The sequence below is a fragment of the Acomys russatus genome, chromosome 3 (assembly GCF_903995435.1).
Source record: "Acomys russatus chromosome 3, mAcoRus1.1, whole genome shotgun sequence".
NCBI classification, from domain to species: domain Eukaryota; kingdom Metazoa; phylum Chordata; class Mammalia; order Rodentia; family Muridae; genus Acomys; species Acomys russatus.
In genome coordinates this window covers 28058995-28086148 of record NC_067139.1, presented here as the reverse complement: position 1 = coordinate 28086148, position 27154 = coordinate 28058995, and the positions used below count along the sequence as shown (strand labels likewise).

General features: G+C 45.0%; 2 protein-coding genes and 1 pseudogene across 5 annotated transcripts in view; 1 reads left to right on the top strand and 2 right to left on the bottom strand.

The window, feature by feature from the left end:
* The window catches only part of Dtnbp1 (dystrobrevin binding protein 1), a 77168-nt gene extending 56043 nt beyond the window's left edge, over positions 1-21125 (top strand). Inside the window, exons 8-10 of the mRNA XM_051170676.1 lie at positions 12265-12420; positions 19606-19749; positions 20499-21125. Of these exons, the coding sequence (XP_051026633.1) occupies positions 12265-12420; positions 19606-19749; positions 20499-20746 (548 nt within the window). The 3' untranslated portion in view covers positions 20747-21125. The remainder of the gene's footprint in view (positions 1-12264; positions 12421-19605; positions 19750-20498) is intronic.
* On the bottom strand, positions 675-1522 carry LOC127210900 (voltage-dependent anion-selective channel protein 1-like; annotated as a pseudogene).
* Positions 21126-21272: 147 nt separating the features above from the next.
* The window catches only part of Jarid2 (jumonji and AT-rich interaction domain containing 2), a 191518-nt gene continuing 185636 nt past the window's right edge, over positions 21273-27154 (bottom strand). For all 4 annotated transcript variants that reach the window (XM_051170638.1, XM_051170646.1, XM_051170661.1 and 1 more), the window contains 2 exons: positions 26804-26911; positions 21273-23205 (listed from right to left, as the gene is read on the bottom strand). In XM_051170638.1, the coding sequence (XP_051026595.1) occupies positions 23053-23205; positions 26804-26911 (261 nt within the window). In that variant the 3' untranslated portion in view covers positions 21273-23052. The remainder of the gene's footprint in view (positions 23206-26803; positions 26912-27154) is intronic.

Sequence of the window (27154 nt, the reverse complement as noted above, 5' to 3'; positions counted from 1 at the left end):
GTGTGACTGTAATCACCTGCCCACAGGGCTGGGAAAACCGGAAGCTATTTCTTACTCTGGTGCAACGGGGGTGAGGGGTGGGGGTGGGGTTTAAAAAAAAGAAGAAAAAAGAAAGAAAAGAAAACCACACCACAAGGAAGAAGTCCTGAATGACTTTCTCCATCATGCCCACCCTCTCCACCCTAAAATGGCACAAACTAACAGCTAACCACACCCTGAGAACTACTTTTGGTGTAAACCAGGTAACTGATGGGCTAGGATGGGAACAGGGCACCGTGATCTGCTAAAGTGTCCCTGTCACATAGTGTGTACATGCTTCCCAGCAGTTAGGATTGGGACACCAGGGTCACTCAGGCAGTCACAATTTCATCTGGGCACTGGATACAGATTTACAAAGGGCGCATACAGTCCCAGCTTCCACTTGTAGCCTGGCATCTCTAGAGGGGCTCCTCCCCAACCTACAGCTACAGCCAAAAGGACCATTTCTGGAATGGGGTTTCTGCTTTACCTCTGAAATGGTAAACACCTTAAAGTTGAGTCATCCTTAGCATGGAGGTCTAACTTGGTACTTATCAGTTCTCGTATCCCCAATATACAGCATTAAAAGGTACACTAAATTCTGAAGGTAGCTATGCTGCAAGATAGTTTAAAATTAACAATTGTACAACATGCATTTATGCTTGAAATTCCAGTCCTAGACCAAGCTTGTGACCACCTGCATTGATGTTTTTGCCATCCAGCAGAGCTGACAGCATCAGTTTGATACCTGGCTTCAGGATCTGAGTGTACCCTAAGCCAATCAGGTTGGAGTTGTTACCTTTGGCCAAAAAGTAGGCATCAGGGTTCAGCTGATACTTGGCTCCTATTCCAAACCAAGTGTTACTGTTTCCTGCTATCCAGGCGAAATTGACAGCAGTCTCCAACTTCTTGTTCACCTTCTGGTAAATGGAGCCACCAAACTCTGTCTGGTCGTGCTGCACATTAGTTTGAAGCTGGAATTCATCCATCTTGTAGCCAACTGTGAAGTTGCTCTGGGTCACTCGGGACTGGGAGGTCTCAGAATTCATCTGCTAGCGAGCCGGTCCTCATTGCCAAGCACCAGAGTACGCTGGATCGAGGGCCTAGCAATGTCAAAGTCCACGTCACAGCCTAGATTGATATGCTTCCTCTTCTACCCTATCTTGATTTTAGCATTCTTTTTCCCAGTGTTAGGGGAGAAGGACAAGTCAAAGGTCAGCTTCAGTCCATGTGTCCACGGTGATCTCGGTGCCCAGGGTGTGTGTTGTGTGTGTTCTACTACCCTGTAAGCGTCGGTCCGTACTTGGTCCACTTATACTTGGTTTCCAGGCTGCCATTCACTTTGGTGGTCTCTGGGTTGGCAGAGACTGAGCTGGTAAATTCCAATCCATTCTTGGACCTTGTTTTCAAACCAATTTTATTAAGCCAAAGCCATAGCCCTTGGTGAAGACATAGCCTTGGCAGACTTGCCGAGATCAGCATATGTGGGAGGCACAGCCATTTTCTTGGAGGTGGTGAGGCAGCTACACGGGGCTTGCAGCAAGAGCCTGGGACCCCTTCTTGACATTCTTAATTTGTCAGCCTCAGCCACTTCAGCTGTGCTGACTTTATTTTTCATTCATACTTTCTGTTAATACTATTTTCTTCAAACAGTATTACATTGAGTTTTTCTGTAGTTGAAGATAATAAGATATAAACAGAATGGTTTAATAAAGATTTTCCCCGGTAAGATACCTATGGCATTTCCAAGGAACTTCAATGGGAGGAGCAGTCTGTCTGCTAGTATAATTAGCTCCTGAGTCTTTGTAGTATTAGAACAGGCCAGTGTTTCTGCAGCACCTGTTTGCTAGTTAAGACAAAACCCTAAAAACTTTTATAATGTTAATATTGCTAGACATGATTTAAAAGGAGGAGATATTTTAGTTAATAGTCTACTTGAGTAAAATAATATACAAATGAAAACAGGAACCATCCATGTAAGCATTTTTCATATAGCACAATATATTGGTAAATAGAACTGTTATTTTCAGAAGTTGATCGGAACCTTAAGTCGTGTAAAACCATGAAGTCCATCTTTATAGGCATGCCTGTAGCAAGATTTGAAATATAAAAGGCTCCTTTCCCTGCCCGGTATCAGTTCAGTTTTCTTTCAGGAGGTCAGTGTTGGAAATCATAAATGGATTTAATCAATTTCTAGGCCAGAGTACATCATATTACTAACATGTATGGACAATGATATTGAAATGATAGTTTAAGGATTCAAGAAACTTTATACTCCTTAGGTTTGGGTAATTTGAATCTATAAAATAAACTAAAAATAGACAGGTTAACAGGAGAGGAGGCAAACCACTAGCATCAGGTGTAAGGAGCATCAAAGCATGATGTTCAGCAGACAAGAGAGGATGATGGAGAGAACCTTGCTGTCAGGGATGTGGCTGAGAATGGGAAGAGGGTCAGTGACGGGGCATTTTAAAGTGTTTGAGGACATGCCACACTTGACAGCCTGAAGCAGGTAGAGGAAGCTCTGAGAACTGGGCATGTGTGGAGGCTGGAGCAGACCTCAGAGGGCTTCATGGAGAGTATCTTGGCTTATGGCCAAGAATCATCTTATGCAAGTTTTGCATGATACACACTGCTTCTCACACAGAAGGCCCCAGAGACAAGGAAAGCTGTTCTTTATTGAGTTGTATGCTGTGGAGACGGTTGGGTAAAGTGTTATTGAACAAAGGAGATTTAAGCTAATGGCAGTGAACTGGGGGAAGCTCAGTAAGGCCCAAGTGGCCAGCCTCCTCCATGCCTCTGTGTCTTGAAGAAATGTATTCTCTTCTGGATATAGGGAGGACATACCCGGAGTCAAAGTCTGTGACCCACTGCAAAGACGATGTGGTTGAGAATGACCTTCCTGCTGCTCCTGTTCTCCTAAACACCCCTGCACCCTGTCAGGAGACGTTTGCTGCCATGTTGTATGGAAGCTGTTGACATGACATCTTCTAGTCAGTGCAGAGGCAGATGGCCAGACATATTGGTCTTGACTTCAGAACTTAGGGTCTTTCTGCCTTGTAGAAAGGAGGAAGCAGGTATTCTGTATCTCCTCTGAGTGCTTAATGTGCTGGCACTTCCTTGTGGGTGCTGGGGCAGCTGCAGTCCTGTGATGTTGTAGAGCTTTAACAGTTTCATATAGATTATGAAATTCCCTTTCTAATTGTATGCTTGAATACTTCCATTGCATTTGAAAAGTTGTTATTGTTAACATAACCTAGTTTAGAGTAATATCCCCAAAAGATGCCTTTCTGTTCCTAATCCCAATGTTGGACAAGCATGGTCAGTTTTCTGTCTGTAGACTTTCCTGGATATTTCATGTAAGTGACATGTATTATATACATCTTCTTTTATATATGTGCTGGTAGTGTCTGGTACTTCATTCCCTTTTGTCAGTAACATTGCTGTAAACATTCTGTCCAAGGCCTTACCTAGACAGCTCTTCATTTATCTTGGGTATATTCTTAGACAGAAGTTGCTGAGTTGTAAATTTTGCTTACTATTCCTTAGAGGTGCTGCTAAGCTTTTCTAGGGTAGTGCTGGCATTTTACATCCCAGGTAATAGCGCAGTGCAGTTCCAGCTTCTACTTCTCTTTGTCTGCACTTGGTAGTGTGCTTCTTATGTTGTCTCTGCACTGCTGAGACTTGAGTCTAGGGATAAATCAGACTAGACAAGTGCTCTTTTATCCCAACCAAGCTTTTATCTGTCTTGTAAAATTATAGCCATAAAAGTGATTATGTAATATTTCTTGTGGTTTTATTTGTGGCCTGACTAATAGCTAGTGATATTGAGCATTTTAAAATGCTGGTAATACAAATGAAGGCTTGCAGAAGTGGTTCACTTTTGATGGACCCTTGAGGGTAATACTCTATGTTAATTACTTTCTAATCAGTGTGCCCATGTCTCTGACAGAAGCAACTTAAGGGAGGTTTTATTTTGTTTCATGGTTCAGAGGGAATAGACCATTTGGCAGGGAAGACATGACAGCAAGATCAGTTTGGGCTGTGGCAGCATGAACATCTGCACACATTATGGTGATGGACAAGAAGCAGAAAGTTTGGGGCAGAACCAGAATAGCTACTACCACTAAGACCCACTTCCCAGGGCTGGAGAGATGGCCTAGTGGTTAAGAGCATTTACTGCTTTTGCAGGGACCCAAGTTCAATTCCTAGTGCCCACATGGTAGCTAACAACTGTCTGTAACTCCCATTCCAAATAATCTGATGTCCTCTTTTGGCCTCTAAGTACACTAAATGTATTTGTCATGGTAACCAAAAGAGTGGCTACGTACTCAGCTTTTGAGTTACACTTCTTAAAACTACACCAGGTGTCGTGGTACATGGTTACAGTCCCAGTACTTGGGGAAAGAAAGCAGGAGGATCAGTAGTTCAAGGTTGGCCTCAGCTACATAGCAAGTTGGAGACCATCCAGCAAGCCCCCCAAATATTGTGCCCTATAACTGAATTTCTATCATTTGTTTACAGTGTAAGAAAATCCTGCCAATGTGCGCCTTTCATTTACCAAGTAAATCTCCAGATGGTGTGTCATTCTACACAGCAGTACTCGTTTAGTCTCTAGTTGGAATTGTCTACTCCAAGTAAAAGTTCAAAACATTATTTTATAAATAATAGTTTAGAGCAGTGCAGAGAATGTATTTAGTCTCTTGATAGCAACTCTTTTGTTCGGGTTTTGTTTTTTGTCACAGTCTTAAAGTTATTCCAAGCTGGCCTGGCACTTACCCTGTGCATAGCCCCAGAAAGCCACAAACTAAAGGCAATCCTGACTCAGCCTCAGTAGTTCTGGGAGTAGAAGCATGAGCCGGATGCAGTTTAGCCTTAATATTTTTGTGTGATATATCGAATGTGGCCCAGGTTTCTTGGTTAACATTGCCCTGCATAATGGGCAGGTGTTTGGGGTATATACTGCACTGTTTACATGGATCACTGTGCTACCACTGGCCATCATCACCTGTCCTGGATACTACACCGATGATATAGGTCACTGTGACTCTGTTGATTATATGCGTTGCTGTGATACCATTGTACATTGCCTTTTCTGGAAAGCCAGTAGCCACTTCTCGCTCCTAGTTTTAATCTTGATGATTGTTCTTTGTTCTCAGCCCATATAACGGCATACTGGTGCTTCTTGTCAGCACTGCTGCTGTTTCATGAGCTGCTGTGTGTTCACTTCCAGATCAGTGCTCCCAAACATCTGATCTGTAGTGACTGCCTCCTGCAACTTAGCCTCTAACCACTTACCTGCATGACTAGTATTCCCTGTTCTTGCCAGTGGGCAGTTAGTATGCAGCCCCTATTCTGTGACTGTCACCAGCATGTACCCTAGATGTTTGCTAAGCACCAACGCTGACAAGCATCAGTGAGATCACACTAAGCAAGCATCTGCCCTGAATTACAGTTGCTTGGGGTGAATGAAAGGCAAGCATGTAGCACCAGTGAAGAGGCACCGGTTGCTTGAGGACAGAGGGTAGTGAGCCTGTTGTGGAGGATGAGCAGAGTGCTAAGTGTGGTTACAGCACCAGGATGCCACTTGCTTAGAGAGCCATGGTTAGGTGGCAGTGTGTGTACACACTTATTGCTGGAGAAGCAGCCTTTTGGTATTTCATGACTGGTAGTTGTATTTCTAAACTGTCCGTATAGAAGTCTTTGCTGCCCGTAATGTAATGGTGTAATGCCAGGTGAAAGCAGAAAAAACAGAGGGTGAGGTTGTCTCGAAGCAACATTTAGATGAGCAACATTGTGGTCCCTCTTTCTGCCAGGCACTGACGCCTTCATGTTGGCCCAAAGCCTGTATTGGGGCATTCTTTTCTTCAAAGGTGTCTTACGTTTTCTCCTACATCTACACAGCAGTGTATCTTAGAGAAGGGCAGAAAGCAAGCATGGCAAACTGATTCACATAGAGCTCAGATGTCACATAGAGATAAGTGAATAGAATTTTGTTGTTGGTTGGTTTTGTTTCTTTGAGCTAGAGTTTCTCTGTGTAACCCTAGCTATCCTGGAACTTGCTCTGTAGTCCAGGCTGGCCTGTAACTTGGAGATCTGTTTCCCAAATGCTGGGATTAAAGGCATGAACCATGACCATGAGTCTATAAATATAAAATTATTAAAAGAACTGTTTAGCTTCATAATACACATACACAAAGAAAAAATTAAAATGTTAGTCGATTTGATGATATGTATTTCTTCTGGTTGCTTGGAATATACTTAACATATTCATAGAATCTTATGCTTACTGGGATCTTTAGTTTACTTTTGTTTGTTGTTGTTGTTTTGTTTTTTGAGATAGGGTTTCTCTGTGTAGCCTTGGCTGTCCTGGACTCACTTTGTAGACCAGACTGGCCTCGAACTCATAGCGATCCTCCTGCCTCTGCCTCCCTAGTCCTGGGATTAAAGGCATGCCCCACCACGCCTGGTGTGGGATCTTGAGTTTTAAAGCTACTTAATAACACTACAGGAGGTTATACCAGAATTATTTTTAAAAATAATAAAATAAATCCATTGAAATAAAAATATTTGAAGCTAAGCCTGGTGGAATATCTCTATAGTCCCAGACTTGGGAGGCTGAGGCAGGATTGTGACAAGTTTTTCATGGTTTACATACCAGGTTCCAGGCTAGACAGGGCTGCCTAGTGAGACCCTATCTCAAAAAAATAAAAATAAAAATAAAAACAAAACAAAACAAAACAAAAAACCACCAGAACAAAAAAATATATAGTGTACTACATAATATATTGCAAAACTGAAAATCACTGTATTAGAGGAAATATTGGCATATCATATGTTATCCAGAATTTGCATAATATATTATTAGTTTCTCTTGCATTGTTATAACCAAAATACTTAAGCAGGATTGAGAAGAAGGGCTTGTTTTCCCTCACATTTTCACAGGGTGCAGTCCATCCTGTGTGGGGGTTTGTTTGTTTGTTTGTTTGATTTTTGTGCCTGTAATAAACACCATGACCAGAAGCAACTTGGGGAGGAAAGGACTTATTTCATCTGAGCAGAGACCAGAGAGACATGCTGCTTACTGAGCTGCTCTCGTGCTTGCTCAGCCTGCTTTCTTATACAACCCAGGCTCACTTGCTGGACCCTCCCACATCAGTCATCAGTAGAAAATGACCCTCAGACTTGCCTATCAGCCAATCTAATGGAGACATCTTCTCAATTAAGGTTCCCTCTTCCCAAATGACTCTAACTTGTGTCAAGCTGACAAAAAAAAGTAACCAACACAATGTGAGAGGGAACTTGGGCCCTGGAGAACATGAGGAAGTTTTAGGTTATGGCACTTTGATCTCTTAATTTCTTTGTTTCTGAGATGCACATGATTATAATCGCGCCAGTCACTTCATTACAGTGTTGCATGCTGCGTTGCTGCACAGGGGGAAGAACATGGTTTTCATCTCCATGCTGTCTGTTGGCATATCATCCACCCCTGCTCTCTGGGTATACCTATGTGTACCTTTTCCTTGGAAAACTTGGTTTACCAGAGTTTTGGCTGCTAATGTTAGTTTTATGGTATATGAAATTCCAAGTGGAAATGGTTTGAAAACATCTCCGTTGTTTCTGAGAATGGGGAGGTTAAGAATCCACTTCACATCTGTTAGGTCTGGAGTTGGGGACAGAGCGTGAATCTGCTCATGAGGGTTTGTGCTCCCAATGTAGTGACTGGTCATGAACACGGTGGCATGGAGGGTGCTCCCTCCTCAGTGAGGGTGAGCATGGGTAGTGACTGGTGATGGTGCTTCTGGGTGGCCACTGGAGATTTTTTTTTTCAATGTCTCTGTTTCTTCTTAAAGCAAGCCTAAGAATTGGATAGCATGATGTTCTCTTGATCCTTTATACAGCATTTTGGCCTATTGTTTCTGTTGTCAGCATATCCCAGAAAAGGATTTTCTCTGAGAGAGACTAAGCTTACCCATTCACCCACTCTTTTGTTCCTCTGTAGAAGGTACAGCATCTTGATGCCACTGACCTCTCATGGCAGACCACCAAGCCCCCTGTTAACCTTCTCCTTGCGGCATGTTGAACGGGTTAATAACTCATGAGGTCTGCTCACAGATTGAGTGCCTTTCTCAGCTATCCTCCAATCCTAAGCTTTTTTTTGTAATGGCTCCTTCTGGGGGAGGAAGTGGAAGAGCAGTGCTGAGGTACCACTGAGCTACTCTGTGTCTTTGTTCTTTAAGCTGAGACAGCTAGGAAAATACCTGTAAGAATGCCATCTCTCTAGTTTTCTTCAGATGTCATGCTCTGATTTCAAAGATCCAGATCTTTTCTGGTTGAACTAATTATTAATAGAGTTTTACTAAAAACCACACAGAATTTGGGATTAGTTTTTTTCCCCTGCCCAATCAAAAGTGAGTAAATACAGACTGTAGAACTGGCTATGGTTGGTGGTCAATCAGCCCATGGCCTCTTAGTGATGGGTTAGAGTGAGTGCTGTGTGCAGACCAAGGGCTGTGCTCTGAAGTGCAGCCAGGTGCACCCTACAGGCACATCCCTCCATTTGACTGTATGCCCATCACAGAGCAGACTTCAGAGGAGGGGTCTCTGTGACCATGCAGAAGACTTTGCCTTTACAGTGTGTCTCTGGTGTATATTTTTGTAAAAGCCAAGATAATAGCTATTTCCTTCTGAATAATTAATTTGTAGAAATGTACTAAGTGCTCCGGAAATGCAGATACTAGAATAGCATTTCCTGTGGCCTGAGTTTTTTAGAAAACTGCACTTCAAGAGTCACTGCATTTGTTGAACAAGTTTGGAACTTCTGTGGATTCTCTGTGGTGTTACAAACAGTATTTATTCTTATTTCAAGAACTTGCCTCATTCTTGACTACTGCATGGTAGATAAGGGTTTTCCTTCCACAGCTTCATGCACAAAACTTAGAATTAGTTTAGCACTAGAGAGATGTGTGCAAGGCTGTCCCTGTGTGTGGGCTTTTCAAGCAGGGTAAGACTCCGTGAGAAGTCATTTAACTCTCCTTTTGAGCAAGTGTTGACTTGGGCTGGGCTGTAGCTTACTGATAGAGCTTGCGTGGCATGTGTTAGTGCCTGGGGTTCTTCCCAGCATCGTAAAGATCAGTGAATAAAATAAAAGCATTAATTCCAGCATTCCAGATTGTTCTTTCCCAGATGCCATATAAAAAATTTAAATGCTACTGAAATGCAAGGTTTGGAAGTTGATGTTTTAAAAAATACATGTAATATAATCTTAATTCCAGGAAAATCTTTTTCAGCTTCTCTGATGGAGTAGTTTGTATTGGAGTCTTGTATTAGGGACAGGGAAGCAGGAGCAGCTTTAGGAGTGGGTGACTGTTGGCTGGGTGGTGACTGGAGGAGCTGTGATAGGGAGGGTGTGCAGCTGTTGCTAATAGAACTACAGAAGAGGCGGGGTCAACTAAGATGTCTTGTATGTCTTCTTATAAAAAGGGTCTTCAGTTTCTGAGCTTTAGGACAGTGTTACAGCCAGGGACCTTTATAAAGTAAAGAAAAAGCAGCTGCTGGAGACACTTAGGATGAAGCTGGAACTCTCTGCAGACAGAAGTACTGTGGAAAAGGAAAAGGAGAAGACTCTGAACCCTAGTGAACACCAGTAAGGGTGCTCATCCATTGACCCCAGGGCACAGTGGATGGCCTCCCTGCAGTGTTCTGCCTGTTCCTTGCCATACAACCCAGATGATGCACTTTTGGACATTTGTCTTAGAAATCACTTATTTTCACACAGAAACATGTACAAATGTTTGTGAGTGAGTTTCAGAACAGCCAGGGCTATACAGAAAAACCCTAACGGGGGAAAGAGTAATCCTTAGTCTTAATTATCTTGAATAAAAAATTATTAAAATATCTCAGTTCATATGTAATTGTTTATTACTTTTCTTTTTACAGTCTAGATTAAGGTGTTCCATTTTTGCCCCTGCAGCAGCTTTGGGGCCATCTGTTATCAGCACCTCACGGTCTTTTATCCCAAGGGCTGTTAAAAGTGCTAGACTGCCGAATAGAGTGGGGCTGCTCCTGAAATGAGTATGGTGGGTTAGTGCTTGAAAATTTTATATACATCTGTCCCACCTGTGCCCTAAGCATACTCAGTGATGGCAAGCTGAAGTGGTGGTGCAGTCGTTGTGTGTTCTGAGTAACTGTCCATTTGAAATGGGTAGTGCTGCTAAAGTGACTGAAGCTAAGACGGGAGCATGGCTTGGCAATGGAGTTTGGCGACCACGTGTGGTGGGAAAATTACTCAGTCTTTTTCTTAGTGTTTGTTTGTTTGTTTGTTTTTGAAGGGCTTTGTTGAGACCCTGTTTGGTGGCCAGCCTGCCCTGGATAGGTCCTATGATCCCCAGGCAGCTGTGAATGCAGTGTAATACTTAGAACATTGTATGTTTTGGGAGAAGGGGCAATCTGATTGCTTGGTTTTCAGGTTTGAATCTTGTAGGTGACAACAAAATTGTATGTCCTCCTCCTCCCTCATCTCCCCCCCTCCCCCCCCTCTCCTCTCCACTCTCCCCTGTCCTTTTTCCTTTCTTTTCCTCCTCCTTTCCCCCTCCCTTCCTTTCTTTCTTCTCTTGGGTTTTGTTTTGTTTTTTTGTTTTTGTTTTTTTCAAGACAGGGTTTCTTTGTATAACCTTGGCTATCCTGAACTTGCTTTGTAGCCAGGCTGGCCTGTAACTCACGGGGATCTGCCTGCCTCTGCCTCTGCTTCCCAGACTGCTGGGATTACAGGCATGCACCACCAAGCCTGGCTTTTCCTCCAATTTTCTTACTGTGTAAAAAACATTTAAAAGTCTTACCAATTTTCATCCGGGCAGTGGTGGTGCATGCCTTTAATCCCAGCACTCAGGAGGCAGAGGCAGGCGGTTCGAGGCCAGCCTGGTGTACAAAGCGAGTTCAGGACAGCCAAGGCTACACAGAGAAACCCTGTCTCAAAAAACAAAACAAAACAAAAGTCTTATCAATTTCCAAGCAGTACCTTAACGTTTTTTCTTTCTGAGAAGAGTCTTACTGACTGAAGCTCTATGCTTTAGCTCAGCTGGCTAGCACTGAGTCCGAGGGCCTGCCTTTCTCCACCCTTGGCAATGCTGGAGTTACAGGAACGCAGCACTGTGCCCAGCTGCTACACAGGAGCCGGGGACCCAGTCTCAGGTCTTCATGTTTATATGTAAGCACTTTACCACCTCGCTGCCTCACCCACCCTGATCACCTTGTTTTTAAAATGCTGAAACTCAAGCTGGGCGTGGTGGCGCACACCTGTAATCCCAGGTCGTGGGAGGCAGAGGCAGATGGATCTCCATGAGTTTGAGGCCAGCCTGGTCTACAAAGTGAATCCAGCGTAGCCAAGGTTACACAGAGAAACCCTGTTTCAAAAAGCAAAAACAAACAAACCCTCCGCGCTCCATAAGCGCTCCTTCTCTCACTCCTCCCACCCTCTCATCCCACCCTGTCTGTAGCGCTGTCTGCTCTAGATTCTTTAGTTTAGTCGCACAGTAATTTGTCTTCTTGGGACTTATTTACTTAATATAATGTTCTCACAGTTCATTATGGTGGAGCAGGTGTAGTTCCTTTCTTTTTCAGGCTGAGTGCCACTCCATATTTGTGTAGTTTAATGCATTTGTTGAGGATTTCCTATGTCCCAGGCACAGAGCTGGTTGACAAGATACTAAAAAGAAAGAAATATGGTTACAGTCCTCCAGGAACTTGTCTTTTCCTGTGTTAACCTATTTCTAAATCGGCCTAAAAATTGAACACAGAATGCAGAGATGGCTCTCTGTTTACGAGCACTTGCTGTTTCTTCAGAGAATGGGATTTCCGTCCCGAGCACCCACATTGGGTAGCTCGCAGCTGCCTGCACGGCTAACCCCAAGGGATTCAGCACCCTCTCCTCTGTGTGGCTATGCACAGACACATATATAATTAATTTTTTAAACAAAGACGAACAATTGGGAAGGAACCATCAGGGTGGAGCGAGAGCTTCTTCTTAAGCTGGTGGAGAGTCAACTGAGAAGTGACAGATGAGCAGCTCCCTGCCATGGAGAAGCAGGCAGCAGGGAGGATGCACTGCCCAGCTGGGTACTAGGGGCAGGCACCCAGGCCTGGAAAGCAGCACAGCAGGTGGGACAGGGCTGCTATCTTCCACAGCAGCAGGGTCAGTGTTGCCTCCTGTGCACTCCCTCTGAAGCTCTCACCTACTCTTTCTCTCAGCTGAACTAGATGCAGAGCACACACAGAAGGCCCTGGAAATGGAGCACACCCAGCAACTGAAGTTGAAGGAACGGCAGAAGTTCTTTGAGGAGGCCTTCCAGCAGGACATGGAGCAGTACCTGTCCACGGGCTACCTGCAGATCGCAGAGAGACGAGGTGAGCTGGGCTCTTCCAGGCGAGGCTGCCTAAGGTGGAGGGTGTGGTCCTTGGTGGTTAGACCCCAAATCGAAGTAACCACTTGAGATATCGTTTTGCCTCTTCCTTTAGTTGTAGGTTCTAGTTGAAAAATTAAAAAGTAACTTCATACAATTAAAAGCAAAATTATGCTCATATAGAATTTTGAAGAGTGTGTTGTTGTTTTATTGTGTTCAGGATCTACCAGTGGTCTCAAACTTACTAGGCAAGTATTCGACTGAGCTAGGAGGGGGTGGATCCCTATAATTAATAGTGTGGTCCTTTCCTGTCTATTGAGTCTATTTATGTCACTGGTATAAAACTCAATATCTTTGTAGCTGACTTTTGAAATATCATCAGAGAGCTTTTCCCCTAGTATTAAAAATTCTTTGGCGGGGGGGGGGGGGGGGGGCAGGGAGCAAGGTATAATGGCACATGCCTTTAATCCCAACACTCAAGAGACAGAGGCAGGCGGATCTTTGTGAGTTCGAGGCCAGCCTAGTCTACAAAGTCCAGGACAGCCAAAGATACACAGAGAAACCTTGTCTCGAAAAACAAACAAGCAAAAATTCTTTGAGGGGCTGGAGGTAAGAGTCATTGGTAAAATGAGTGCTTTGCTTTGTATGCTTGATGCTCCTCAGGATAACCACGGAGGTTGAAAAAAATAGAAAATGTATTTTAAGGGAGATTGTCTTTATCATAACAGAAGTCATCCTTTGGTATTTGGTTCCAGGACCTCCTCCATGGAGACCCAAATCCCTGGAAGCATAAATTCCTTATATATAGTGGCACACTGTATGTAACTTATGGCATCCCCAGGCACTGTCCAGCATCTTCATGCTACTTAGATTTCCTGCAGCATAAGTCCATGTCCACAGTGAGCCCGTGCTGCTTAGAGAACAGTGGGTGGAAAGCAGTTTTGGTACATGTTTAGTACAGACCGTACTTGTCCTCCACTCACAGTTATGTATTCTAGTACCTTCTCCAGTTGATTAGTGTTGTGAGTAATTGCATCCAGTCTCCCTCTTGTCTCTCCTGAGAAACTGTCTCCCTCTGGAGGTACAGCTGGGGTGGACAGGGCAGCTTGTGTTTTCCCTCTGGCAGGAGCTATACAATCTGCCCAGCAACATATAGGCAAGTTGAGGCTTCCGTGTCAGAGGCCTGCCATCACTTCTGTACCCTCCCTGTCTTCCATCTCTGTGGGCTCCTTCTCTGCACTCCCTGCTTTCCCAGCCCTGCTCCCCCTCACTTACCTGTCACTTCCTTCTTCCTTGTCATCCAGCTGGATAGCCCCACCCAGAGAGGCTACAAGAAAACGAGGAAGGGCAGCTTTGCAGGGAGGCTGCTGCTGCAGGATGTGCTCGTGGTCACACAGTTAGCTTTATTAAAGTGGTGGTTAGTCCAGGCTGGCGTTAACATTTCTCTCTCGAGACTCTGCTTCTTGCCAGTTAAATCCACCAATCCAGAAAGGCCAGGAGTGTTTCCTCAGAACATGGCATTTGGTAACTCGGTGCTGGGGCGGCCGATCCAGTGGCCCGCTGAAGCTCCTGTGGGGCAGAGGGGAAACTTTGTGCCAGCAGTTTGCCAAGTACCAGAGCGAGCAGCGGTTCACAACCTTCCCAACGCTGAGACCCTTTAACAGTTCCTCATGCTGTGGTCACCCTCAACCATAAAATTATTTTATTGCTACTTCATAGCTGTAATTTTGCTGTTATGAATTGTAGTGTAAATGTCTAATATGCAGGATATCTGGTATGTGACCCCACCCCCCCAAAGGAGTCTGGACCCACAGGCTGACAGCTGTTGATAATAGAGGGACTTAAAGCACACCTTACAGCGGAGGCTGATACTAGCATGCAGCATGGCTCATGCAGGAGATAGTTTTCTTCTTGGCCTGTAGGCAGCCCTCTGTGTTCTTTCTTGTGACCAATATTGGTGTCTTAGGGTTTTATTGCTGTGAAGAGACACCATGACCACAGCAACTCTTATAAAGGAAAACATTTAACTGGGGCTGGCTTACAGTTCAGAGCTTTAGTCCATTGTGGCCATGGCAGTGTGCAGGCAGACATGGTGCCGGAGGAGGAGCTGAGCAGGCAGCAGAAGGAGCCTATGTGTCACACTGGGTATAGCTGGAGCATAGGAGACTTCAAGGCCCACCCCTACAATGACATATTTTCTCCAACAAGGCCACATCTATTCCAAAAAGTCCCTATGGGCCAAACATTCAAACACATGAGTTTATAGTGGCCATACCTATTCAAACCATGGTCTGGTATCTTTTCATATATTTATATTTAATTAACTTTATTTGTACTTTGGTGTGGGAGCATGCTGGGCAAAAGCTCAGACTACACCTCTAGTCCTTGGTGTATCTTACAAAGGTACTAATCTTGTCTTGGGTTACAAGCCTTGTGACCTCCTCTAACCTTAATTACTTGAAAGTCCCATATTGAAATACTCATATCGTGGGTTAGTTAGCATTTCAACAGATTAATTTGTCCATACAGATATACCCACCCTAGCGAAGCTGTCCCTTGCGCTGGAGAATAGACTATGACAACATTGTAAGAACTCTTTATTCCTGGAGAAATTTAACTCCACCCTGTTCAGTTTGGCCCAGCACATCTTCAATGTGTGTTTTGAGGCCAAAGAAGACAAAGAGGGAATAACAGCGTCTCTAAGGTGCTTCTGTATTGTCAGGGACACATGAACATACAACCTTGTGGGATGCTGAGCAGAAGCTTTTGGGTCCAAAGGCACTCGTCTCTGGCTGGCATGCCTTAGAGGCCAGTTAGGAGCAGGTCTTGCTGCAGTCTGAGGCTCGCAGAGCCTAGTGCATGGTCAGGAGAAGGCACACAATAGGTCCTTGCTGTGCACAGCAGTGTTCAGGGGGCTAAGCATTGTGATTGGGAACATCTCAAAACTAATTCTCTTCATGCTGCCAGAACGTGTTTGGATATTTTTTATAATTAAAAAATTAAATTAAAAAAAAGAAACCAGGAAGACGTTGGCAATATGTGTATCTTTCCAGGAAGCACTACAGAAAACTGCCTTTGCCGTCTGAGCAGTAATAATCAGGTACCTTAGCTGTGGAGAACTGCTACAGACTTCCTACCTGGACAAACACCCTACACTTGAGGGATCTTCACATCAGTCAACATAAAAACATGTCTGTAGTGGGTGGGCATTTTGGACTCATTCCATGAGATCAGACATAGCAGTCTGAAACTTTTCATTTCAAAAATTTGAGTTACTCCATAGAACTTTGTATCCAGAAATGTGCCAGGAGAGAATGCAAGTCCAGCTGTGACCTCAAGAGCCATATTGCGGTTGGAAGCCTGTGGTACGGGGAGCAAAAGCAGGCTCCGGGGCAGGCCATTGCACACCTGCAGTTCATAGTGTGTTAATGAGGGCCTCATTGGCCGCAGAAGGTCCCCTGCACCTGACATGATCTCTCAGAGGAACATCTTTGATTTTGTGTGTCCGGGTGTCCTGGCCTCCAGGTTTTGGTCAGATACCTTGGAGATGGTCTGCTGTGGCTGATACCTAGATCCTTACTCCAGGTTAGATTTCAAGTTTTTTAAGATCTCTGCTGGCTGACTGACAGATTAAGTCCCAGGAGCTAGGCCTGCCTGTACCCTGTAGGACTCAGCTCTCTGATGTTCAAGTGGACTAAGAGAATGAGGTAAAGGCATATGCCCTGTGAATGCTCACAGCCAGCTTAGGAAAGGTAGAAGGAGCAGATGAAAATGCGGCCACACTTGAGCCCAGCACAATTGGTTCTAACACAAAGCTACCAGCTATGGGAGTCCCTTGTAGAACTCTGGATTATTGTGCTGACTATTGGTTTTCGCCTTAATTAGGAAGTGTTTTCGATATTTACCAAGAGGCACATTTTAATATTTGCTTTAGATATTTTTAAAACTGTTATAGAAGCCAGGTATGGTGGCGCACACCTTTAATCCCAGCACTCAGGAGGCAGAGGCAGGTGGATCACTGTGAGTTCGAGGCCAGCCTGGTCTACAAAGTGGGTCCAGGACAGCCACGATAACAAAGAGAAAACCTGTCTCAAAAAACAAACAAACAAGCAAAAACCCTCCAAAAATGTTATAGACTATTTCAGGATACAAAGCCATAAATAATGTCAGTATCCATAGTAGAAAAAAATTTCACCAGCCCATTCAGGCCTCTGTGCCACTTTGATGATTGTGGTGGTTTGAAAGAAATGCCCCCCATAGAGCCATGCTTGGTAACCAGGGAGTAGCACTATTAGGAGGTGTGGCCTTGTTGGAGGATATGTGTCACTGGGGACAGATTTTGAGGTCTCAGATGCTCAAATCAGACCCAGTGTGGCTCATAGTCTCTTCCTGCTGCCTTCAAATCCAGATACGGAATTCAGCTACCCCACCAGCACCATGTCTCCCAGCATATGACATACTCCAAACCATGACAGTAAAAGACTAAACCTCTGATCTGTATGCCAGTCCCAATTAAATGCCATGGTCCTGGTGTCCTAGGACAAGGATTGATGTCCACTCCCTTGGAGTCAACTCAACCCTATCAGTGACTAGCATTCGTGGTGCATCTCGAGCATCTTGACCCCCAAGCATGAGGCAGACACACATACTCACACACACACACACACACACTCACTCAAACACAAAAAACTGTGTGTGGTGTGAGATTTTTAAAACTTCAAAGTCCACCCACCTCCAGTGACACATCATGTCCAACATCACACCTCATAATCCTCCCAAGCAGTTTCACCAACTGAGAAGCAAATATTCAAATACATAAGCCTATGGGGGGGGGGTGCATTCTCATTCAAACCACCACACAGGCAAAGTACCTTCCAGCACCATGAATACTAGCCAGTAGGGTTGAAGATTCTAGTTGGGCAGCAGCTTGACTTCTCAGTGTTCGATGACATTAGTGGTCTCTTCAGCAATAGAGCCTTACCAACAAGCTATGGAACGTAGCCATTAGCCTTTGACAATAAGTTGTTTATTGTAGCTCTACCTTGTCTTCCTTTCACTGAGTCTGGATGTTGGCTTTCACAGTTCTTATACACAATATTTCTCCAGATGACTGGCTTTGGCAGTCTTATGTTTTAACCCTGTAGCTACAGGTTAGGGCATGCACTGTGATTTTTATAAGAGTTACATTTCATTTAGTAGTTGAACTTATGTCAGAACAGCATCAGTCCAGTCTTCTAGTCCAGTGTCAGCTGAGTCCTGGATACAGAAAGCTAGACTCCACCCACCTCACTCCCATTACCATGTCTGTTCTTGTTCAGTATACTTAGTCTCAAGTCTAAAATTGCAATGTTCCTAAAACTCATGAATGACCAAATTTTTGGAATTGGCATTGGATCACATCACCACACATTATCCTGAGTGGGTGAGCACACCCTAGGACCTATGGGGACCCCTTGCTAGTCTGCTCTAGTGTTTTGCTTATGTTTTCAATGGAAAATGTGCCAAAACATCCTTAGTTCTCAAACACTTTGCATATCACTGATCATAGACTTTGCTTTGGCAAAGATCAGTTTTGTTGGTTTTGTTTTGGAATTTTGTTTTGTTTTGTGGAGATAGGGTTTCCTGTGTAGCCCTGGCTGTCCTGGACTCGCTTTGTAGTTCAGGCTGGCCTTCAACTCACAGAGAGCCGCCTGCTTCTGCCTCCCAAGTGCTGGGATTAAAGGCGTGCACCACCACGCCTGGCAAAGATCAGTCTTTGTAGGCAAGTATGGCAGTACATGCCTGTGCTCCCAGCACTCAGGCTTGGCAGGAGAACAGAACTTTCTTTGGGCATCTTTATTTTTTTTGGTTAGTCATCAAAGAGGAGGTGCATTAGCATTCCCCCTAAAAGGATGGGTGGATGTTTTTATTCTCCCAATTTTAGTTTTAATACCATAGTGATCAATACAGCTCTAAGTTCTTTAGACACATGCACACTTCCAGTATTTTGGAGGCTGAGGCAAGAGAATCACATAACTGGAGTTTTTAGGTGGGATCTTAATGTGTGTATATACCCAAAGTGGCATGGAACTCAGTCTTGTCTCAGCCTCCCCTATGCTGAGATTGAAGGTATGATAGCCGCCAGGCTAGGTTTAGTTCATTCCCCTATGCTCAGCTTGGCCTGTCCTGAAAATCCAACAGATCCTTTTCCTTGCTGAGGTCAAAGTGTAGGCTAGAAGACTGCTGAAACCACAAGCACCCACCCCCAAGAACTCCACTGAGCATCAGTGCCTAATGGAGTGCCATTTCCTGTCCCACCCCAGTAGCTGTGAAAGCAGTGTGTGTATATGTGTGTGTGTGTGTGTGTGTGTGTGTGTGTATGTATATATATTCATTCAAGCCCACCCTGCCCAAGCTTATCCTGACTGGCTCAGAATGACTGGTCAGAACTGTCTGCTTTACCTAGAGATAGATCATACACTTTAGTGAACTTGGATGTTTATGTGCCTAAAGCTAATCCAACTCCTGCTTCCCCTGAACAACACAAAACTCTTAGTTGTCTGGAATGTAAGTACCTCTGTCTTCCTTTGTGGGGGTGGCTATGTGTGCTCATGCCACACTGTGGGGAATTTTCTACTTTGCTCATTCTCATCCTCAACTTGTGCAAATCTACATTTCAGTGGTGAACTTAGTTATCTGTTCCATCTTAGAAGCCTTTCTGACACTGGTGTTGTTTTTGTTTGTGCTGCCCTTCACTTTGTAGGGATCTCCTTGTCTCTGAAGCCATCCAGAACACCTAGCTCACTCCTAGGATTACTTTCTTGGCTGGTGGCTGGGAGGTGGAGTCCTAAGAGGCATCCTGCCTTGGGCACTGTGGCCCTGTCTTCTACTGCTTGTGAGCTGCTGCTGCTCATTCTAGCAGCATGAAAGTGCCCCTTGCAATTTTGGTACTGCTGGCCTAGGAGGGAATTAATTCCCTTGACTTCCTACTGACCCTTCAAAACAGCTCCTACCTACTCTGCCTGTTACAGGAGCACCCTGTTCCAAATAGCAGCTACAAACAAGGGGCTGAGGACAAAGATAACAGGTTAAAACTGGGATGTCATTTGGTGATGGCAAAAGCTGGGAGAAAATAGTATGATTAGCCTAATAGTGATAAAACACACCATTTAATATGAAAAGCAAAAGGTGCAATTTCTTTTCTTCTCAGAGCCCATGGGCAGCATGTCATCCATGGAGGTAAATGTGGACGTGCTGGAGCAGATGGACCTGATGGACATCTCTGACCAGGAGGCTCTAGATGTCTTCTTGAACTCTGGTGGAGATGACAGCATTGTGCTGTCCCCTGGTTTGGGTAAGAGTTGTGGGCAGACGAGTGTCAAACCTCCTCAACCCAACTTCCAAGAATCCATTTTTCACTTATAGGAAGTAGAGTGAGGCAAATAAATACATGCTGCTCACTGGTCAGCATCTTAAGTACCCATCCCACTGCCTCCATGAGCAGGGCACAGAGATAGGGCTCCATTGGACTGTTAGCTCTCCTGTGTGGCCCATAGTGTTTACTAAGCTTCTGCCCCTTCTTTTCCCCCAGGAGTGTGGACTCCAATTTCGTTCCTTTTGTTTGTATATCACTACACAGCCAATTTTTATATGGAGGCAGCCCTCAGGCCTCGGGGATAGGCCACAGTACTGAGGGTCCGATTCCTCTGACCTAACCCTCCTCCCTCCTCCTCCTCTCAGCCCTCTTCAGAGCTAAGAATGATTTAGTGACTAGTTGTGTGTAAAATCTTAATTCCTTGTAAAATTGGGTAATTGCTAATGGCTAAATAATTCTGAGTTCCAGTATATAGGAAATGAAGGAGCTAAAGGGTCATTTAGGTTATCAAGGTTTGGTGCAGGACTTGAGCATGTGCCCTTTGCCTTTTCTTGGTCTTTTCCAGTGTCACAGTACAGAATAGGTGGTCAGCCAGCTTGTTTACCTGTGGCTTCTGCTGAAAGAGAAACTAGGCTGTGGGACAAAAGGCAGCCCTGTAGGGTAGGCAGGCCTCAAACAGTTGTCCTTGATGGCAATCCCAATCAGATTCTTGCTACTTTCTTCAACAGAGCTGGAATCCAACCCCCGTCAGAATGAAATGACTCTTCTGATTCCAAATCCCTCAGAATCAGCACTCCAGCCACCTGCCTCACCCTCTGCCTGCACTGACCTAGACACCGCTGATGCTCCCCTCGTCCAGTCTGATGAGGAGGAGGTGCAGGTGGACACTGCCTTGGTCACATTACACACGGACAGAAAGTCCACCCCAGGTGCCAGTGATGACAGTGACCAGTGTGACTCAACTCAGGACATTTAAATGACTTGTCAGCTGTGTCCAAGATCCTCCTACACAGCTTAGAGTTTTTTGATGTTATATACAGTCGCTAATGGTATGTAAGAACCATTAGAGAAGAGCTCACAATAAAGCGTATGGATTAAACAGTAAGCCACTGGTGAGTATGTGGGGTTATACAGAAAGGCCTCTGCTTTGATAGGTACGTGCAGCTGATATGACCAAGAGTTCTTAAAGGAGCACAGGTATGGATGGCCACTGAGAGAGATAGGACCTGGGCCAGGCTGTGTGGGCTCCATTCCCTACCTTAACAAGGGGGGAAAAAGAAACTTCATTATCATGTAGTTAATAGTGTTCAAATGGATCTGAAAACCTAAATTCTGTATCCATCATCATCAAGCTAGAACCTCTATCAATCCTGGAACACGTGGGCCTCAGCAGAAATAAACTTGTCTCAGCAGAAAAAACAGTCTTGCTTGCTCGTCTACAGGGAAGGTGCTCCTATCCCCACTAGAGTCACAGCATCAAGCGGCACGTGAGATACCTCAGCAGCTCCACTCCCTCGCCAGAGAGAGGCCCTGCAGCCTCTGCCACACTGCGCAAAGAAAGCCCATGCCCTTCCCTCACTTTCCACAAGACAAACAAGATGTCCAAAAAACTTGTTTTTTATTATTAAACCTTGTAGTACAAACCTGAAAAGTAAACAAAGAACTGGCAATAAACCACACGGAGCCCTCCCTGAGGGAGGGGTGCAGAGCAGCGCTAATAAATTAAATGTCAAACTGTAAGCCATAGGCGAAAGTTTACTGTCAAAAAGAGGGAAAAGTACACAGCAAGGCCATAAAAACTGGACAACCACATTGGAAAACACTCGACTGTTAGGTAATCGTTAAATATTCCAAAACAGTTCAGTCTTCTGCAACAACAACCACCAAAGTGGATCCTAGGACGTTCCTGGCAGTCACCACTGGCAAGCTCAGTGCAATATGGGTAGCTACGGACTGATCCAATTATGCAACAAAGAACAGCTTGTGAAAACAGTTTCCCTTTTTTATTCCACACATACTGTACACACAACCGGAGAAGGGCAACAGCTACTCCATTACCATGTTTTGTTGTTGTTGAGTGATGTAAGCAGCACTTATAAATGTTACAAGAAAAACCCTGTAAGCATCCAATCCAGCCGATGAAGAAACTGAAATGTAAGGCTTTTCTTCATCTTTTCTTACCCCTCCCCTCCCCCCACCAAGAAAAGGCTCAAGTATTTAAAACAATTTACAGGAGTATGTACAAAAGGGATGGGATTATTTTTTTTTCTTTTTCTTTTTTGTTAAAACATGAAGAGAAAAAATAGACAAGATGAGTACAGATGTATTTTCACATTCAAAAAAGAACTGCAGACTTAGTGGCTCTAAGTGTGTTTGAAACAAAGATTAATGCTGATGTGTGAGTGAAATAAGCAGAGATGGAGGTGGAATGTCAGGAAATTGCACGTGGATGACAGGGAAGCACTTACAGTCAACTACTGTTTCCTCCTTTCCTCAAGGATGCTATTGAAGGGTTTTTTTTTCTTTTTGTTTTTCTGATAAAGTAGCCAACAGCACCAAAAAAATAACAATGGATTTCCTAATGAAATCAGGCACAGGTCTCCCTCAGTGACCCTCCAAGGCAGGCAGTCTTTGTCTTCGTTCTCTTCTTCGAACGGATGCATAGTGATGTGCTGGTATGAGAACCTAGTCACGCAAACCTCACATTTTGCCTTCAGCTGCCATAACTGCCCAGCCAAACAAATGGGGCTCTCTGGTTCCAAAAGTTACAAACTCCCCTTGCACATGACAGAAGAAAAGACAGCCAAAGTAAAGCCATTTCAAGTTTCTTTTTTTCCGTGTATGTGTGTGTGCGCGTGTGTCTTCTATCCCTTTTCCAATCTAGAAAAATCTGCTTGTGTGACTGATGATTTTAAAATTTGTTCTCCAAACTTCACCCTCTTCAAAAAGGGGTTAAAAAGCCTTTATTCCCCAACAGTTACCAAACAAAACAAAAATAAAACAAAAAGGCTTTTGTCAGCCATGGGGCGATACAAATTAATACAGCCCCTCAAGGGTTTGTAGACAGTGAGTGTACGGCAGCTTCCAAACCTGACTGCAGTATCTAGCTATCTACGTACAAAAACTTGAACAGTTTAATGCTAAAACAAAATCAGTTCTCTAAAACCAGAAGAAATTCTTCTTTAGAGCTAGTGCAAAGACAGCTTGTATCCTACAGCAAGTACTCCAAACTAGAATATAGTAATTACAAAAAATATATAAGTGACCATGGGTTCAATGTCTTCATGAGGATGGCAGCCGAGATGGCGGCACGTCCACGGTCGCTCTCTTGCGGGGGCCTCTTTTTGGTGTGGGTTTGTTGAGACAGTTCTCAATGCTGCCGTGTTTGCCAGACACTTTGCCACATATCTGGTTGACCAAACTGATGATCTGCTCCTGCCAGACAGACAGACAAACATAAAGTTAGTGCAGCAAAGGGGTCACAAGGACTTAACCTTATAAAACAAGGGGGACTGGGCATTAGTAGGCTCTCCAAATAAGCTCTAGGATTCAGGGAAGCAGGACTTGTGAGTGGACAGGACAAGATGGGGTTGGGGAGACTGCTCAGCTGATGAATGTTGTGGCCTCCCTCTTAACAGTGCCCACTACTGTCAAACAGCATTTCAGCACCAGCTCTGGGGACCTGACACCTTTGGCCTCTAGAGTACTTGCATTCACATGTAGAATACCTACCCTCCCCGAACTCCCTTAAATGCCTGTCCTACAAAGGAGAAGCAGCTGCCTCCTAGCCAGGAGGCAGGCCATCTGGCCCTGTTTCAAATATTTGAGGGTACTGTAGAAGCTGTTGCTGCAGTTATCTCTTAGAGGGTCGATGTAAGAAGTCTAGAAATTAAGAACAGTGTCCAGATCTCAGACAAACTGCGCCAACATGGCTGAGGAGAATAGAATGGCCAGCCACATTTGCTGACAAGGCACCTGCAGTCAAGCTGCCTGCTGCGCTTGGGGCTATGTAAAGTTCTCCACCAAGTCAGTTGGCTCATGTAGTTCACTCTGCGCTAGAGGAACAGCCACATCCCTATACCATTCATCTCTCTACCAAAAAGTATCCATAGGTAGGTGTGGTAGCCCACACCCGGCTCACAGCTCTATAGAGAGGTTGAAGCAGAAGGACCTGCCTGGAACAAACTGGAGGAATGTCTCAAAAACCAGAGAATACAGGCTAGAAGCCCAAATGCCCAGCATAAGTGTCTGAGCCCCAACAGTGAGAAATGGAAGCAGCCTGGACAAAAGATCCCTGGGGTTCACACAGTCAAGCTATAGAAGGCTGTGAAAATCTAGCACCTGCAGATCTGCCTCCTTGTGCAAACTGCCTGGCTGTCTTCGGGCAGCCAGGTTCTGTCAAGTGGCTTGGTATCCCGAAAACTCAGCTCTTCCTGGGGGCTTCACAACACGTTTAAGAGTGACTCAACTAGCTCCATGAGGGCTTGAACTAAGAGCTTGCATTGATATACAAACTACATTTCGAATCAAACTCGTTGAACTCAACTGAGAACCGGTACTGACACCCTTTACTACAGTAAGCTTCTGGCAGAGGGAGAAGCTGCTAAGTGCATTTTTTCCCATATACACTAGCTGACTTCCCAACTAGTCATCAGACCAGATGTGCTGGTGTTCTCTCAGGACTTTGGTCACAGAAAATGTTGATCTACAAAGAAAGACCAGGTGGCTTCCTACCTGACTACTTGGCTTCTAGCAGCACTTTCAGAAAAGTGCTTTTGAGCTGCCCTGATCAGACGTGTACATTCCCTGGCCCTGCCTGCTGCTGACAACTCTGTGCCCTAGCTGGGGGCTTTCTTTGTAGGAAGCCTATGGTGCAGGAGGCCAGACAGTAACTCCTACTCACTGCTGGGATTTAATTTTAAGTACATTGTGACACTTACTGTGACAAAGTACAGAAGCTATTGCCACTGAACAAAAACGGGTGCAAATAGACCTACTTTCTGCTTTCCAACATTTTAACTCAGATATGAGTCTGACCTACACTTGACCCAGCCTCAGCAAGCCTGGAACAAGTATGTAAAGGCCTTGAATGCACTTAACTGTCTACCTGATCAAGCTTCAAAGAGCACAGCCAAGGAGAGAAGTTGAGGGAAGCAGAAGATTCTGTTACCAGCATTAGGACTAGAAGGCAGATCGTGGGAGCACATGGGTGATGTGCTGCACAGCCAGCCAGAGCTGGGGAACACACGGTGGTGACGGCCACTGTCCAAAAAATGGTGCTCAAACAAGGGCACCAGGCTGCCAAATGTGTAACATCGGCCAGACCAGGATCAGCACATCCCAGCACAGAGACTGTAAACTGTAGCCCAGAGATTGGTGTGCTGCAGCCTGTGAAAGCCCGGGGATGGCTTCTTGAGATGTTCTCCAACCCAAAGGGAGGTTAGAAGGACCTCAAAGACCAAAAGCAGGCACAGAGCAGGTTGAAGACAGAATGAATCTGAATAATACTGGGAGTGTGCAAAGCAGTGAAGTGTACGTGCAACATCACAGATGCTAGAAGACCAACTCGGGTGCTAAATGGTGCTGTAGTAGTGAGATGGTCTATTTGGACTGGGGTTCCATTATAACATTTGTTCTCAACCTGTGGGTCACAAACCTCTTTGGAAGTCAAGCAGCCCTTTTACAGGAGTCTAATGCCATATAGCCTGCATATCAGACATGACATACAGTAGCAAAATTGCAGTTAGCAACAAAAATAATGTTATGGCTGGGAGTCAGTCAGTACAGTAGGAAGAACTGAATTAAAAGGGTTGCAACATTGGGACTATTGGGAACCACTGATTCAGAAAGTGAACTGTATGTAGAATCCAAAAGCAAGAAAAAAACGTATGGAGCTGAAGGAAGAGACAGTATGGATCCCACATGGTCACGCATGTGGAGCCATATTCCAGGGCCACCCGGAAGTTAGGCTCTCATTCTAAAGCATTCAACTATGCACACGGGACATGGGACCAGTGGTGAGTGAGTAGCAGCCATGGGTAATAGCTGGCGTCCACATCATGCATGGAGCATCACCACCACCACCACCACCACCCCCAGCACTGAGTCAGTGCTAATTTCAGAGGTGCAGAAACATGTTCACCACATCAGTCTGCAAGGCAGGCAGACACGGTATGTTCCCTGCCCTGTCGGCACACAGTCCACAGCAAAGAAAATCCCTTCTACATACCTCCTGGCTATACAGACAAGGAAAGGGCAGGGGATGCTAAGTATCTCATGAGGTTGCCCTCTATTCTAGGACTAGAACCCAGGCCAGTCACAGCAGTACTCCTTTCTTTAGTAAGGCAGTGTAGACCTGAGAACCCATACTATTCACTTAAGGCTTGCTGGCTGGCTAGCATTTGCCAGTGGCTGTACAAGATCAGGAGAAGCAAGGTATGATTTAGTAGATGTAGGAAAGGCAGTTTGTTTAAAAAAAAAAAAAAAAAAGACAATGGGCTCAAAAGAGCAATGCCGCCTTTAGGGTATCCCAGCAAGGAACATGGGCAAAGATAGAAGTCACCTGGCTAGGAAAGTTGGCAACCATATTGCTGTGTGCTGAACAACCCACAGGGGAAGAGTGCTCCCAGAAAATGGCCTACGAGGCAGCTTTCTCTAACCTACACTGAACAGTTTCTAGAGCCACAAGAAAATGCTCTGTGCAGAGCTTGAGTAGTCTGAAGGCAGAATGTAGGTTCATGGCAGGGTCAACAGCTCTGGAGGGCCAGGCACCTTCTGTGCAAGAAGCAAGCTTGCTGAATAGACACAGAAATCTGGCAGAGGCTGTGTGAACAGAGAACATGGAAAGAGGTTGGGAAGGCAAAAACAGTGTGTAGATTGAGCCAGACACACTGGGCACAATTCAAGCTACCATACATTATCTGCAGTCTAGAGTCTCCACCCTGCATAGCATGGCTAGGCCTGAGCTAATAATGTCATCTGGGCTAGGGAAGGTTCTGTGGCACTCAGGGACCCTGCCCAAGTCACAACTCACCTCATCATAGCGGTACATCAGCTTCAGCCCACGGCAGGACTTCTGTTTCTCCACATGGCGCAGCGCACACTCCAGGCAGAAGACAACATTCTCATTCTCCTGTACCACCTGTAGAAAAAGGGTTCAGGAAGGCCTGTCCACACATCTGGCCAAGCCAAGGGTAAGTGACTCACAACAGTACAAACTGATGAGCCACAGGGCCTACAACTAGGGCAATGAGGGGAAGGTGGCAAGAAAGGAGGAGCCCGCAAGTGGCTGTCATGAGCAATGCACGTTGTTAGCATGAATGAAACACCACCAACATTCATCTTTATTGCCAGCCTGACAGAATTTAGAATCTCCTCTGGGTAT